We start from the raw sequence: 14,348 nt of genomic DNA on the forward strand, positions 1-14,348 counted from the left end.
GAAACACCAGTTACAGTTGCTTGACTGTTAACATTTCCGCCGGGGTATGACAGTTAAAATATCCCCTGGTGATTTGCTGACTCCCAGATGTGCACATTATGTGTGGTGATATTTCCACTTAGGTGAAATGTTAATTCATCACTGAAGACTACAGTATTCAGAAAATCTTCTTCATCATGCAGTAGCATTTAGTTATCAAAGTTGGCACATGAACCGTGGTCTGTAGGCTTTTGAGTCTGTAAGAACTGTAAGTCTGTAAGAACTGCAAACGATCAGGATGTAGTTGAAAGTATCTCCTTAAGAGCCTCCATAAATACCTCACTGGAACTGCTCGTTCATGACTAGCCTGGCAAACTGATATCTTGGCACTACTTGTGAAAGTCTCTTACTTGCTAACGTGTTCTCCACTCTCACGGTAGCTCCACGCTCTTCCATTTGTGCAGTGGTATACAAACAGAACTATTTGAGCTTCTCTTTTATTTGTAATTGTAAACTGAATGTAATAAATGCTACAAAGATTTTAAACCCATATATTCATTTTGAACCACCCCGTACTGACAGTGGTGTGTAAGTGAATGCAAAACTGTGTCATCACATTCATATGCAAGAAAGTCAAATTACAGTCTGCAGGAGTTCTGCACAAGTCTAGCTTAAACTGTGTGGAATATTTTCATTTTTAAGTAAGAGCACAAAATCGGCTTTCCTGGTGTTTGCGCTTGGTGTTTTCTCTGTAAAGATAACTGGCAGGGTAATTACAATCACCAACTTCGAAGCAAGGTATGGTAAACATTGTTCAGTGAACCACTTCTTGAAACTGACAGCACTCATTTCCAAATTGAAGTCACTGCTATTTTTCTTACACCTAAATACAAACTTACTCTCATGAACGAAACCAGAAGGTGAGAAAGCATCTGAGAACCTTTTCCTATGAGAACTTTAAAACTACTGTACCATCATACACTTTCCAGCATGTATTCATGGAATGATTTCAAATCACCCACATTTCATCAAAGCCCTAAACTGTTGAACTACCTCCTCCTCTTGTATCATGCATCTTTATAACTGATGTGGTTCATGCCGCACCTGTGTCACTTCTTTTCATCAAAAACTCTCTTCTTAACATATCTGAAACCAAGTCTTATAATTCTTTGCCTGGCATAGAGCTACCTCTGAAGCCAATTTTCTTATGCATAACTGTAACAAGATCTTGTAATGTTGGGTATTCACTGCTTACATACATTTCAAACATGGGGCATTTTAAAATATCATTGTCAAAACCATCCATTTGTGTTACAAGGTTTCTTATGATTTCGATTTGCTTTCCAGGTGACAGGAAATAAAATTTTCCTGAAGTTTCTACAGTTGACACTTTTTTTTACTATTCTCTGTAAGTTCTGTTGCACATACATGCTTCTGTAGTTTGTTCTTGTGTTTTCAAAATGTCAAGAATGAGACTCCCACTTTCAGATTCACATTCCAAAAAGTTATAAATGTAGTAAATAAACCTACTCACTTGCTTGTGAAGCACTTCACATTTACTGCCATCACCTGATGTAACTTTTCAACGTTGTAGAAGTGGACTACTTACTCAACAGACTGTAGATCTATCCCAGCATCAATAATGCTGGAATTAATTCAGAAGCTTTTAAATTAATTTTTACACACACACACACACACACACACACACACACACACACACTGCACAACAGGCATGTTGTGTGGAAATGGTATCAGCCTGCCTTATTGACCTGCTTAACAGAGCAGCCAACACACCAGGAACAAGAAACGGGCTTTTTTCGACCCCTGACGTGTAGGCTGCCCCACACAGCAAGCATGTGCTGGAGTAGCAACAGCCTCCTTTTTGACCTGTTTTGGAGGGGCTTCAAATACAGATGGGTATGTCTCAGTTTAGGTTGACATGAAGACAAAAGGAGATGGAAAGAGAGGGGGAGAGATAGGGGCTGATGGGCAGGGGTGGGAAGGAAGGGGGGCAGAGGTGGGGGAGCATGAGTTGGACAGAGAGATAGAGAAAGGAAGAGATGGACACAGAGAGGGTGGAGGAGGCATTTGTGCAATGAGTCCAAAGCATATGTGGGCAAAGCTGCAGGGAAAAAGCTAGTTACTAAACAAACTCTCGTAATCTACGTTTCTGACTTTGAAGTTAAAGAAAGTTTCTTTCCAATTGCCTACTATCCTGCGTCTCATGTGTCGATGATCACTCACAATTTGGAAAAGACGTAGGACTGTCACATCATGCACAATTTCTTTACTTCTTATAAAATTAGTCTATTTTTTTTACCTAGGACAAAGCTTTCAAATCCTTTAAGTAAGGTAACAAAATAAAAATATGGGTTACGAATAATAGCTGAATCACATTCATTTTACTTACAATGTTGTAGTGTTTGCTTCTAATGTATGTAATTATACTAATTAATGACTTAATACATCAAGTTTGAAAGAATGCCAGGAAAATAATCACCAAAAAATTAAAATAATTTCCAATCAATACAGAAAGAACATACATACTACAAAGTATTATGTTGTCAAGACTTTCTACTGCTGCACTACGGCTTGGTTATTGGCAGTACGAATACATTGTCTAGTTTACGTTCATTGTTGCTTGGTTTGTTTTCCTTCTATTTGGTTGGTTACCATCACAAATGGCAAAATGGCTACTCCACAGCAGAATTCATTTTGTGTTCTGGTGTTTACAAAATATTATTCTGTGATTACAATGCAAAGAGGTTTTAAGTTGAGGTACCAAACTGATCCTGCACATGGGTGGACATTTGCAGATGGTATTGACACTTTGTAAACACAGGATGTGTATGTAAAGGAGAGTCCTTGGCACACACTTGTTTCTGATGAAAAACGCACAAATTTAAACCACTTTTTGAAGAAGTCAAACATAATCAACTTGTTTTGCCACTTAGGAGTTACAACTGCTTACAACAACAACTTGGTGCATTTTGAGACAGTTTGGTTATGAAGCTGTATAAGTTACATCTGTTGCAGGCTCTGCATCATGATGACAAATCCAAATGTGTGGAATTTTCTGATGAGCTTTGAATGCTATTGACAATGACAATACTTTTACACAACACATTGTGTTCAATGATGAAGTGACTTTTCACTTCAGTGGGAAAGTAAATAAACATAATGTTTGAATGAGGCATACAGAACCCACTTCCACACATTGAACTTGTACAAGATTCACCCACTCAATGGGTTTTGTGTGATATCCCTTTCATATGTTTGCAGCCCATTCTTCTTTCATGGAAACACAGAAATGGTCTGCAGTATACTGTTACATTACAAAACTGGTTGTTTCTGAGGCTGAGTGTGGACAACTTTTTCAAGACAGGGCACCCCCTTACTTATAAAGTGCGTGAATATCTGAGAAACTCTACCAAGCCGTTGGATTGGTCGTCAGCCGGCCAGCCTTAGCACTTCTAAGCTGAACTTCATGGCCACCGGATTTGGTGCCCTGTGACTTCTTTCTATGGGGTTTCATTAATAACAATGTCTATGCACCATCACTACCACAGAACCTAGAAGAGTTGAAAGACCACATCCCTAATGTCAGTGACACTGGACTTACTTACACAAGTATGAAAGGGATTCAAGCATTGATGTAATATTGTTTGTGTCATTGGTGGAGGACATATTGAACATACATACTCTAAACTTGACAGGTTCATAAATGTCTGACCCAAGTTTCAAAGCTGAGTCTTACAGTTTGATAAACATATGCATTTTAATTGCATATATTCTTTTTGAAAACCCTGTATTTAGAGCAGTTGAAGATGGGAAGGTGGACTTGAAAAGAAATGGAAGAGTAACAATGAACTGAGGAATGCCTGGAAAAATTAAATTTTTTTTTTTTTTTTTTTCCAAATCAGAGATAGCAATGAGTCTCTAACACTAAGTCTATGATGAATGTGTATTATCAGTTCTAATTTATGGCAATGAGGCATGAGCTTCTAATTCAAAAACCATTAAAAGTTACGGGTTGCTAAACAAGCAATGGAGAGATGCATATTGAGAATTAGCTGGATAAAAATAAGACAAATAAATGTCCCAGGGAACAGACTAAAGTGCAAAACATAATTATGATTAATGAAAATGATATTTTATCAGGTAGGGGATGTAGCTAGATGGTAGACCAAGGCAGTGCTGTGGCAGATTCCAAGAGATAAGAAGAGATTCAGATGGTGACCAACTGGAAGGTGAATTGTGGCAACTGTCAACTGCAAGGTGGGTAGACAGTCTAGAAAACATTCGGATGCTACTTAGATGCATATACCCAAAGACTGTTATGCATGGGAAAGTAGAGAATGTTTCAAATCTATCACTGGATGGCTGTTGAACATACAAGCTACAATGGTACTATTTACCAAATAGATACATGGTAGTCCTACAGACACATTAAAAAAGAAACCCTTAGAAGCTTTTATAATCACTGGTACCTCCGCCTGCCGCTAAAGTAGAAAAATGAGGTAAATACGTAAAGGGAATAAAAAGGAACACGTAAATGTACAGATCATTTGAGACTATCGATTTTGGGAAATAAAATAGCTAAAATAAGACACATTAATAACAGTAAGTATGTGATGTTGGGACACTTTACACCAAATAGAAGAGGCACTGAGCAATGCACAGGTACGCAGACAGCAAAAAAAGATTTTTAGCTTTCAAGCATAATATTTCTTCTGCAGTACGAAAGATTGCATAGATTTACAGTTATACTTTTCTTTGACTGCTAACTGGTTCTTCCTGTCATGTCTCCTCGATGATTATTTCTACCAATAGATTTACAAATATTCTGTACAATCATTTTGGTACATATTAATTTTAATTTCTTACATTTGACACTTACACTCAGGGAGATGTTTCCACGCAGCCAAGATGCTTTTTATTAACCACTACGTTCAAAATTTATTTTAGATTTGTTCAAATTATTGGACTCGGCTGTCAGTGCTCCCCAAACAAAATTCTAAATGTTTTCCAATTCTTCAATATTCTTTCTATATGTTATTCAGATTATGTGTAACACAACCAAATAGAAGTGAGAATGCAATATACATGTGTCAAAAAAATAAATAAATAAATAAATAAATAAATATTTTGCTAGTGGATCTTTGACATCCATAACAACATATTGCTACTGTATGGACTGCAGTGTTTTGGGATACAACAAGCATGTGAAGTAATGTGATGTTAGTATAAGACTTTTTACAGAGCCTGCAAATGGTCTGTGTGGGCAGTTTACCAAGCCTGCAACAGCCCATGTGGGAAGAAGACTTGAGTATAATGATTGAGAGTAGGGAAAAACAGTAGTAGGGGCACAGTCAACCATGGGGTAAGCCTTAGCTTCTGAATGGGACCTATAGCAGCACCAGTGTTCTTATCCCAGGTGGAATCGCCTAGGAAGAATGCATGCCACTGCATTAGTTATTGGGATTACTGAGAATGACACAGGGTACACAGAGGATGTTATATAGGTGATGCTAGGTGGTCTTTGTTCATGGTGCACATGGAGCTGCATCTTTATTGTGGGGAGCGGTGCAGGTGTCAATACACTTTTGGCTGGTTTGATGTGACCAACAGTGATAACTTCTACCAAGCCTACCTCTTCATCTTGGAGCAGAACCTACACCCAATATCCTTAATTATTTGATGTATGTATTATAATCTCTATTTCCCCCTACAGTTTTTGCCCTCATGATAATCATAACCTGATGTCGTAACACATATCCTGTCATCCTATCCCTTCTTCTAGCTTGTGTTTTCTCTGTGTTCCATTCCTCCCCTATTCTATGGAGATCATCATATGAGTCCACCACATTTACTTCATCCTTCTGTAGCACAAGATCTCAAACACTTCAATCCTTTTCTTGGTTTACCCCTGTGAGAGTCAATTCCATACAATGTCAGTCTCCAAGACACACAAACCTTCTAAAATTAAGGCCTACATTTGATAGTTATGACTTCTTTTGGTAAAAAATTCTCTGTAAGCTTGTCTGCTTCACAATGCCACCTCTGTTCATCCACATTGCATGATTTAGGTTTCAAGGTAGCAACATTACTTCAACTACCACATGATCCCTAGTTCTGATGCAATTTTTGTGACCAATCTCATCTCTGCTACTCCTCATTACTCTTTTGGCTTTCATTCATTTTCAGTGTATATTCTGTGTAGACAGTTCATCCCATTTAAAAAGTCCTGCGATTCTTGGTCAGTGTCACAGAAGAGAGCAACATCAGTGAAATCAGTGAATCTTATCATTGCTATTCTTTCACCATAAATTTGAAACCCTCTCACAAAGCTTTCTTTTATTTACATAACTGCTTCTTCAATAAATATGTTGACCAGTAGACGAGAAAGACTGCATGCATGCTAGCGGCCTTTTAAATCTGAACACTTATTATAAACTTACTTTGTTGTAGTTCCTCTTGATTCTTGGGTTATATGTAATGGATAACGGTCAGAAACAGCTTGCCTGGTGGACGACAACTTTTAACAAGAGAACACTCATTTGGAAAGCCCAGTTCACTCCCCAAAGTGAAATCTGATTGAAGATGAGAAAGAAAGGCAGGTGGGGGGGAGGAAGGGACCAGGTGGAGGGGTGGAGGAGAAGAAACAGAGAGAGAGAGAGAGAGAGAGAGAGAGAGAGAGAGAGCAATCGATCAACCATGGAAGGAAAGCCATCTGCACAGCTATAAGACAAAGTTTAGATTTTGTTCATAATACTGACCTCAATAAATGATGCCCTCTTTGAAGTAGGTTCTGATGCAGATGGCGTCCCTGTGTCCTTGCCAGAGCTCGATGGAGAGTCTTCTTTAGCAAATTCACTCTGACTGCGAGAACTCGCCAAGGACAGGCGAGAACTGTGAAAAATATATACGACTGTCAGCAGGTATGTGCATTCTTAATGGAAAATGTAAGTTAATTCCGATAAAACATTATACGGCATGTATTATTTTGGCTAATGGTTGCAAAAGGTTAAAATAGAGCTTTATGTCTCCATTAGAAAGATAAGTTGGAAGTGATATCTAGAGGCTGTAGGCTAATAGCTAAAGAAAAAGAGCATCTATAAACATTGATTAAATTTTCAACTGCCAAGATTGCTAAAATCATTTATTCATATGGATTACCACTTTGGAAATTCTCTGTTGCCATCTTTGGGTCTGTGTTTACATCATTACAAAATCTTCTCCTTCAATAGATCCAAAGACGACAACAGAGAAATGCAGAAACTGGTAATCTATACGAACAAATGATTTTAGCTATATTGCCAGTTGAAAATTTATTCAGTGTTCATAATACTACACTTCACCTCAATGCTGACAGCATCAGAAGTGTGTAAGCACCTATAAGATCACCATCAAAAGATTCAATTTTCTTCCAAATGGTGTTATACTTTTAAGATAAGTGGGAATGATACCAATTTCCAGCTGAGTAAGTAAGTTACTGACACAGTCTTTATTTCACCTGCCACACATCCTGAATTACCAGCAGCATAAATTTTGAACTGAATAAAACCTGACAAATCTGATTGGAAGGCTGTCTGATAAATGCATCTTTTCAAAGACTGTGTGTGTGTGTGTGTGTGTGTGTGTGTGTGTGCGCGCCCACACACAAACACACACACACACAAAGTACAGTAATAGTACTTACACCACAAATGACAGAAATTTCAGTAGTGATGTAATGACACTGTGATCAAGATAGTAGTGATGTAATGACACTGTGATCAAGATAGTACATATCAACACCTGAAAGTTTGTGTTACAGGCAACACACCAATACAAGAAAAGTATCAAAATAGGTGCTGCTTCTTTGTAGATGCAAATATCTATAGAACATTAACAGTTGGTGGACAGGACAAGACATTGTGAGGATCAAGTCAGTTGTTATGAACACATTCATTTGAGATATTTACAGAATTCTTTAATCTTTACATCACTCCAGAATTAAAAGATCAGCAGTGTACAATCATAATTCTTGCATTTATTTCATAATTAGTCTGAGACGGGAAGGATGCTTCACTCATTTTACATTAGATCGTTTCTTCACACATTTCACACCAAAATGCCAGACAAAAAGCTCAGTGAGATTTAGATACAGTGATCTTTACCAAGGTGGCAAACAGTTTCAGACCAGTCTAATAACATGGTACAGCATCCAACAGCTGGTAAGCACTGCCACCAAGCATGAATAGCTAGTTTTTGTCTTCTGTAGGGCTCAACAAGCAGTAAGTTAAGTTATAACAAGACATGCTAGAAAAGAAAGAGAAACTTCTCATCACTGATATTAATAACTTCTAAACTGGCGACTGCTGTCCACATCAGTGCATTTTATGGCACACTATTATTCTTGGTTTCCTTAGTATTGCTAGACCATATTCAGCACTCAAAGTGCCTTCTGTCAATGACAGCTCAGCCATAATTCTGATAGTACAAAAAGATAACTGGACTCAGTACTCTACTTGTGGCATTAGTTCAAGAACAGCCTCAAAGCTCTTTAGCTTCAGAGATTTATCTCCCATAGAACAGTAAGTGTCTGCCTATACTCTTCTTAGATTTTTTTTTCCTTTGTCAATGAACATACCAACGAGTCCTTACCGAGCAAGGTGATGCGGTGGTTAGTGCACTGGACGTGCATTTGGGACGACGACAGTTCAAAACCCAAGTCTGGCCATCCTGATTTATGTTTCCTGCAATTTCCCTAAATCACTTCAGGCAAATGCTGGGACAGTTCCTTTGAAAGGGCACTGCCGACATCCTTCCCCAATCTGATGGGACTGGCAATATGGGTGCTCTAGACCAGTACCAAGATTGACAATACCCAGAAGGTAAAGTAAGTTACCATACATCTTTTTATTTCTCCAGTCCTACTCCCTTTGAAAGGATTTTAAAACATTCTGACCTAGAGATACAGTTTGCTTTTTTGTGTTAAATTGTCATCAGTGCTACTCCAACAAAGCATTTACGTTATAACTTACTTTCAAGACTGTACGCAGTAGAAATTGAAAACTGTATACTATGCCATTTTTGGCACTTATACATTCTATTTATATTCCAAAGCCATCTTCATCACAGTCTCAGCCTTTATCTGTTTACAAATAGCCAGTTTTAGGCTTGCCTCTAAGCTTTTCCATGGCATGCCACGTCAGCACCAATAGAAGAGTAATAATTGCTGAATGTAATCAGGCTGGTCATGTGCAATTAAAAAAGTAATTTATAGTGTAAATGTTTCAGATGAGCATCACTTATTATATTTTGTATACTATAACACAACATAGCTAATGTTAATGAAGGAAACTGCATAGCAGTTACCTGCAAACATGATTTTCCCCAGTAGCATTCTTAGAGACGTTCATATTTCATTTAGAAAGATAATCCTAAGTAAATGCAGATACAATTTTCACAGAAATGTAATAACAGTAAATATTTTTAAACAAATCCACAAACCTATTAGGACATCACAATTTTACTATCATATATGTATAGTGTGTGTGTGTGTGAAAGAGAGAGAGAGAGAGAGAGAGAGAGAGAGAGAGAGAGGGGGGGGGGGGGCGGCAAGAAGTGAAGTGGAAAATGAATACAACAGGAAACAAAGGATTACAACAGGAAATAAAGAAGACAACAAGTGCCACAATATGCCACACAGGAAATACGAAAAAAAATAATTAATCAAGCAGAATGAAGAATATCCGTTTGTGCATGTAGGGGGAGGAGGCCTGGTGGTAAAGAGTCATGCTTCAACATGAATACAACCCCACTCTTCTATTTTCCCACTTTCACCAACCTTCTGTTAGTCAAGTTCCATCTTCATCTATTTGATTAAGAAACAGTTCATGATACGTTGTCCCATGCACAGTCTCACCACTATCTGCTCGAGTTTCATTGCTGACACAGTTTACTCCATCAAAGAGAAAGAACAACATGTGAAATGAGTAATACAATATACCAGATGACATGCTATTATTCTTCTGCTTTCCGTACTGCTATGGTAAGCAGATGGTCGGGATGAATTAGCACATGAAAATTCTCCTCTCTGGTAGCCCTGTTGAGAATCTTATGCGCTTAATACCACCTACCAGGTATATCTTCAACACCAGTACTGTAGAACTAAAATTTTGGAAATTACTCAGAAGCACACACATATCTTAAATGTCCATTTACCATCAATATACTGTGATCTCTTCAGTTGTCAACTACTTTTGTGCTTTTGTTCTCTTCCACCATCATTTTTGCATTCCAAAGTCAGATGTGCCTCTCATTCCACACTCCCAAATTCTTCTTCTGAATACTTCCTATTTATTCATTTACCTCCTGTCTTCTCTATTCTGTGTTGTACTTTATATGAATTATTTGTTCCAAATCTATTACTCTTGAAATGAACCTTTTGCCTCGAAACTTCAGTTTTCTTATCTCATCATCTGCTAGCATTTCTGTGTTTATTTGCCTCTCCTTTAGTACTATTTCATTCTACCTCCCCCACAGCACTTGTGCCACAGTTCCACAAATTCACACTAATCTCTCTGGTTCATTGTCTTTCCATTGATACCATAACAGCTGGATTGTGTTGTGATTACATTTGTTAGTGATTTTTCAAAATGTTTAAGACAATCTCCGAGCGCAAATACTGTGAAAAGCATTTTGCAATACAGTTTTTCAATGCAAAGAATGTTATTAAGCCTACTGAAATTCATCATCAACTTTTGGAGATTTATGGTGAAAATATAATGATGGATGGACTGGTAAGAAAACGGGCAGGACAATTCAATGTTCAATGAACAAATGGAGTGGGCAGCCTTCTGTTGTCAGTGATGGTTTGGTTGAGAAAGTGAATGAGAAAATTCATGAAAACAGTTGGTCCACAATATGAATATTTTGTATTGAGTTTCCATAAATTTCAAAAACTGTTTTGCATGAGGTTTCACAAGTAGCTTAAATTTTCACAAACTGGGTTCCCGATGGATTCCAAACACGTTTACACATGTCCACAAAACAAAGCAACTCGCTTTGAGATTTCTTACAAATACAGTAATGAGTTAGATTAATTCCTGAACAGACCTGTGACCAGTTATTATTCTCCACCTCCACAAAAAAATTCAAAACCATGTTGACAGTACAAAAAAATCACGTGCACTGTGTAACAGTGAGAAAAGTTTGGCGCAATTCGAAACAGAAAGGTGTGGAATGTTCATACTAGGTATTGTGTTGCTTCTTGACAACTCAAATCCTCAACGTACTGGTAATTCAATAATTTAGTTCGGAGCAGTTCCATCACCTACCATACAGCCCCGATCTCACACCTTCTAACTAATACTTGCTCTTTAAATTTAAGCACGATTCTGGAAGGAGGCACTTTAACTGTGACAATGATGCAAAAAACAGGGTTCATCAGTGGCTGTCTTCACTGGCCACATCTTTCTATGAAGAGGGCATAGGAAAGTTGGTTTCCCCACAACGACAAATATCTGTACGATGGTAGACCTACATAGAAAAATAGTTTAAGAAATGCTCTTCCTTGTAAAAATAAATTTTGGTTTGAAAAAAATGTTTTTATGAGTTTTTTCCCAACATGATATATATTTTCCAGACATGTCTCGTATACCTATCTATGTAACCAAATGTCTAAAGAGTGTGTGCTGCCATCTTGTGTAACATCTATGTGACTGACATGCACCTTTTTTAAAAAAGATTATGAAGGAAAAATACACAGAACTCTGGAAATACTCTATATCCTTTGCAGAATACAATGAACAGTTTGTACATCTGAACTGTTAATTTTTCATCACCTAAAAAGAAGTATTTTGTGAATGAAAGTGAAAAGCAATCTTCCAGTAACAATAGCAATGGGAAAGTACCTCACTGCTTCTAGTTACATTTGGGGAAGTACTCAGTATATACAAAAGTAAGTACACTTACAGGACATTAATTTTTCTGTCAAAATGCACTTCTACAAAATTAGGGAAATCATTCAAAATGTCAGACTGGTACCACATTACATGCAAGTAGGTATACTGACTTATCACAAATATCTCACTTTCTCAAACAACATTACTACTCCATACATCATTAGGATAATTAAAATGCCAAAGAACTGCACTGTAACAGTTTCTTGCATTTTTCTCACCTTGAGACTATAAACTTAATAAGAAGATGACACTTTACACATTCTTGTGTATAATTAATTAATATAGGAAAGGATTAGATCTAAACTGGAATGAAACCATAGTAAATAATATGTCTCTATCCCCTAAAAGCAACTTTAAGAATCACTTTAACAAATGATGTTCATGATACCAGTGATATTTATGAGGGGTATAATAAAACATGCCACATTCCTTATGAGTATACATCAAAGTTAAAATAAGTAAACAGAATTATGTCAGTATTATAATTTACTGTTTAGTTAGAGATTCTATCATGAAAACAGAACATAGTGTTTCCAGTAACAAACAGAAAGTATTATTCATAACTTGAAAGGCAGTGGAAACATGCATAACAAGATTTTAAATTAAGTGTACAATTACATATTATCCAACTGCAAAGTTAAATGTACAACATACATACAGTTTCTGTAGATATGAATAAAAACCAGGAAAACAAAGAAAATTTTATATAACATTAGGAGGTAATCTCATTAATAAAGAGAGGAAAACCAGAAAAAAGGAAGAAGGACTAAATGCTGCTGCAATGTCTTCACAGCCCCCCACCCCCCAGCTCAAAAAAAAAATCACTCACACACACGCATTCTGTTGTGTGGCCAAATTGAAACTGACTCAAAGTGTTTTTGGTATTTTTGCAACAATGTAATCTAAACAGGAAAGAGATCATTAGATATGAGGAAAAGTTTGAAATTGTAACAGACAATAATTTTTTTACAGTGCAAGCCAAACACATGCCTATGTATAAAAACAATTGAAATTCCTGCAACGAATGATATGCAAAATAAAGGAAAGGCAACCATTCCCACATGTAGGAACACTAGCTTTCGAGCTGATGCTCATTCTATAGCAGAAGTACACACATTCCCACACACCCAACCACACAGACACCCAAATGCACACACCTGCAGCCATGGTTTTACTGACTGTTTATTAGCTATTATTGAGAGCAGTTATCTGGTCATCTCTAAGTTTATGAGGTGCTGAGAGAAGAAAGGAGTCAACAACAGGGGTAACACACAGAAAATGCTATTGCTACCATCTCTCAGGTAGAGCTGCTGGATGTATCTCTTTGTTTGCTTAATCACGCACTTTAACACCCCACACTTCAGTGAAACAGAGGGAGACAGACTGGTAATAACATTATTCATGTGGCACACAGTTCCATTTCGGCTGCTGCAACTCCATAGTGTGAGAAAAAGCTGTTAGCCCTCTACATTAAATACATGAATACAACAGTAACCTTGCTTCTGAGACCTGGACTTTGAATTGTATGTTACTGTTCAGGACAGTTCTGGCTTTGTTTATTGATAATGGTTTGAGCTCACTTTACTTGTATCTGTAACACTTGCCCTCTGAGTCTTTGGCCATGGCCTTAATGTTGATCTTTGTTTCCACAAACTACATGGCTCCTAGCAATAACTGGACTAGGTTTTGTCAGCTAAGGTATGAAATGCACACTGTCACTTTGACATCAGAAACAGCCATGTCCAGCAAATGCTTTTGAAGATCAGTTCATCTATTAATTAACAACAGAAATTTGCGTGTGTCACCTTATAAAAATTTTCTGGGCTAGTTTTATTTAGGTCACTAGCTGGTGCACGTATGCCTGTGCTCTGCTGCATCTGCAATTGCACCCTCACATGCAGACGCATAATGTTGTTGGAAGCTTTTAACTGTATTAAACATTCAGCCAAAAGTGGCATACACAAAATTATAGGTTCTATGAACCAGAGATTCTGCCCTAAGGGACGACCGACGAAAAGTATGAAAGAAGAGGAGAGTGTAAATAACAGATGACTGCAAGGAAAAAAAGAAGATGAAGGGCAATTTCAGTTTTTTTTATCAATGTTATCAAGATAGGCAAAGAAGTCATACAGAGGCAGCTGGATTTAATGCACCAAAATAATGCAGTGCATGAGCTTTCAGTTCAAAGTAGTCAGTCAAGCTCTCACCATTAAATGTAGTCACCTCCTACTAACAGAGATCAAAAATTAAACATTTAACAGTAATTATGAGTAAAACCACATCAATCAGCATGAAACACAAGAAACACACAACGAAAGCTAAAATAGTAATGGAAAGGAGTACAAATGTCAGAAGTTCTTTCTTCGGGTGCATCGACACAATGTGTTTTTCTGTTCAGCTTTGCATACAAGTTTG

At 37.4% G+C, this 14,348-nt stretch overlaps 1 protein-coding gene across 4 annotated transcripts in view; it reads right to left on the reverse strand.

Moving 5' to 3' along the window:
* LOC126175828 (dynactin subunit 1) overlaps nt 1–14,348 on the reverse strand; it is a 150,256-nt gene that overhangs the window by 96,172 nt on the left and 39,736 nt on the right. For all 4 annotated transcript variants that reach the window (XM_049922828.1, XM_049922829.1, XM_049922826.1 and 1 more), the window contains one exon: nt 6,759–6,891. In XM_049922828.1, the coding sequence (XP_049778785.1) occupies nt 6,759–6,891 (133 nt within the window). The remainder of the gene's footprint in view (nt 1–6,758; nt 6,892–14,348) is intronic.

This window comes from Schistocerca cancellata, chromosome 3 (assembly GCF_023864275.1).
Source record: "Schistocerca cancellata isolate TAMUIC-IGC-003103 chromosome 3, iqSchCanc2.1, whole genome shotgun sequence".
Taxonomy (NCBI): Eukaryota; Metazoa; Arthropoda; class Insecta; order Orthoptera; family Acrididae; genus Schistocerca; species Schistocerca cancellata.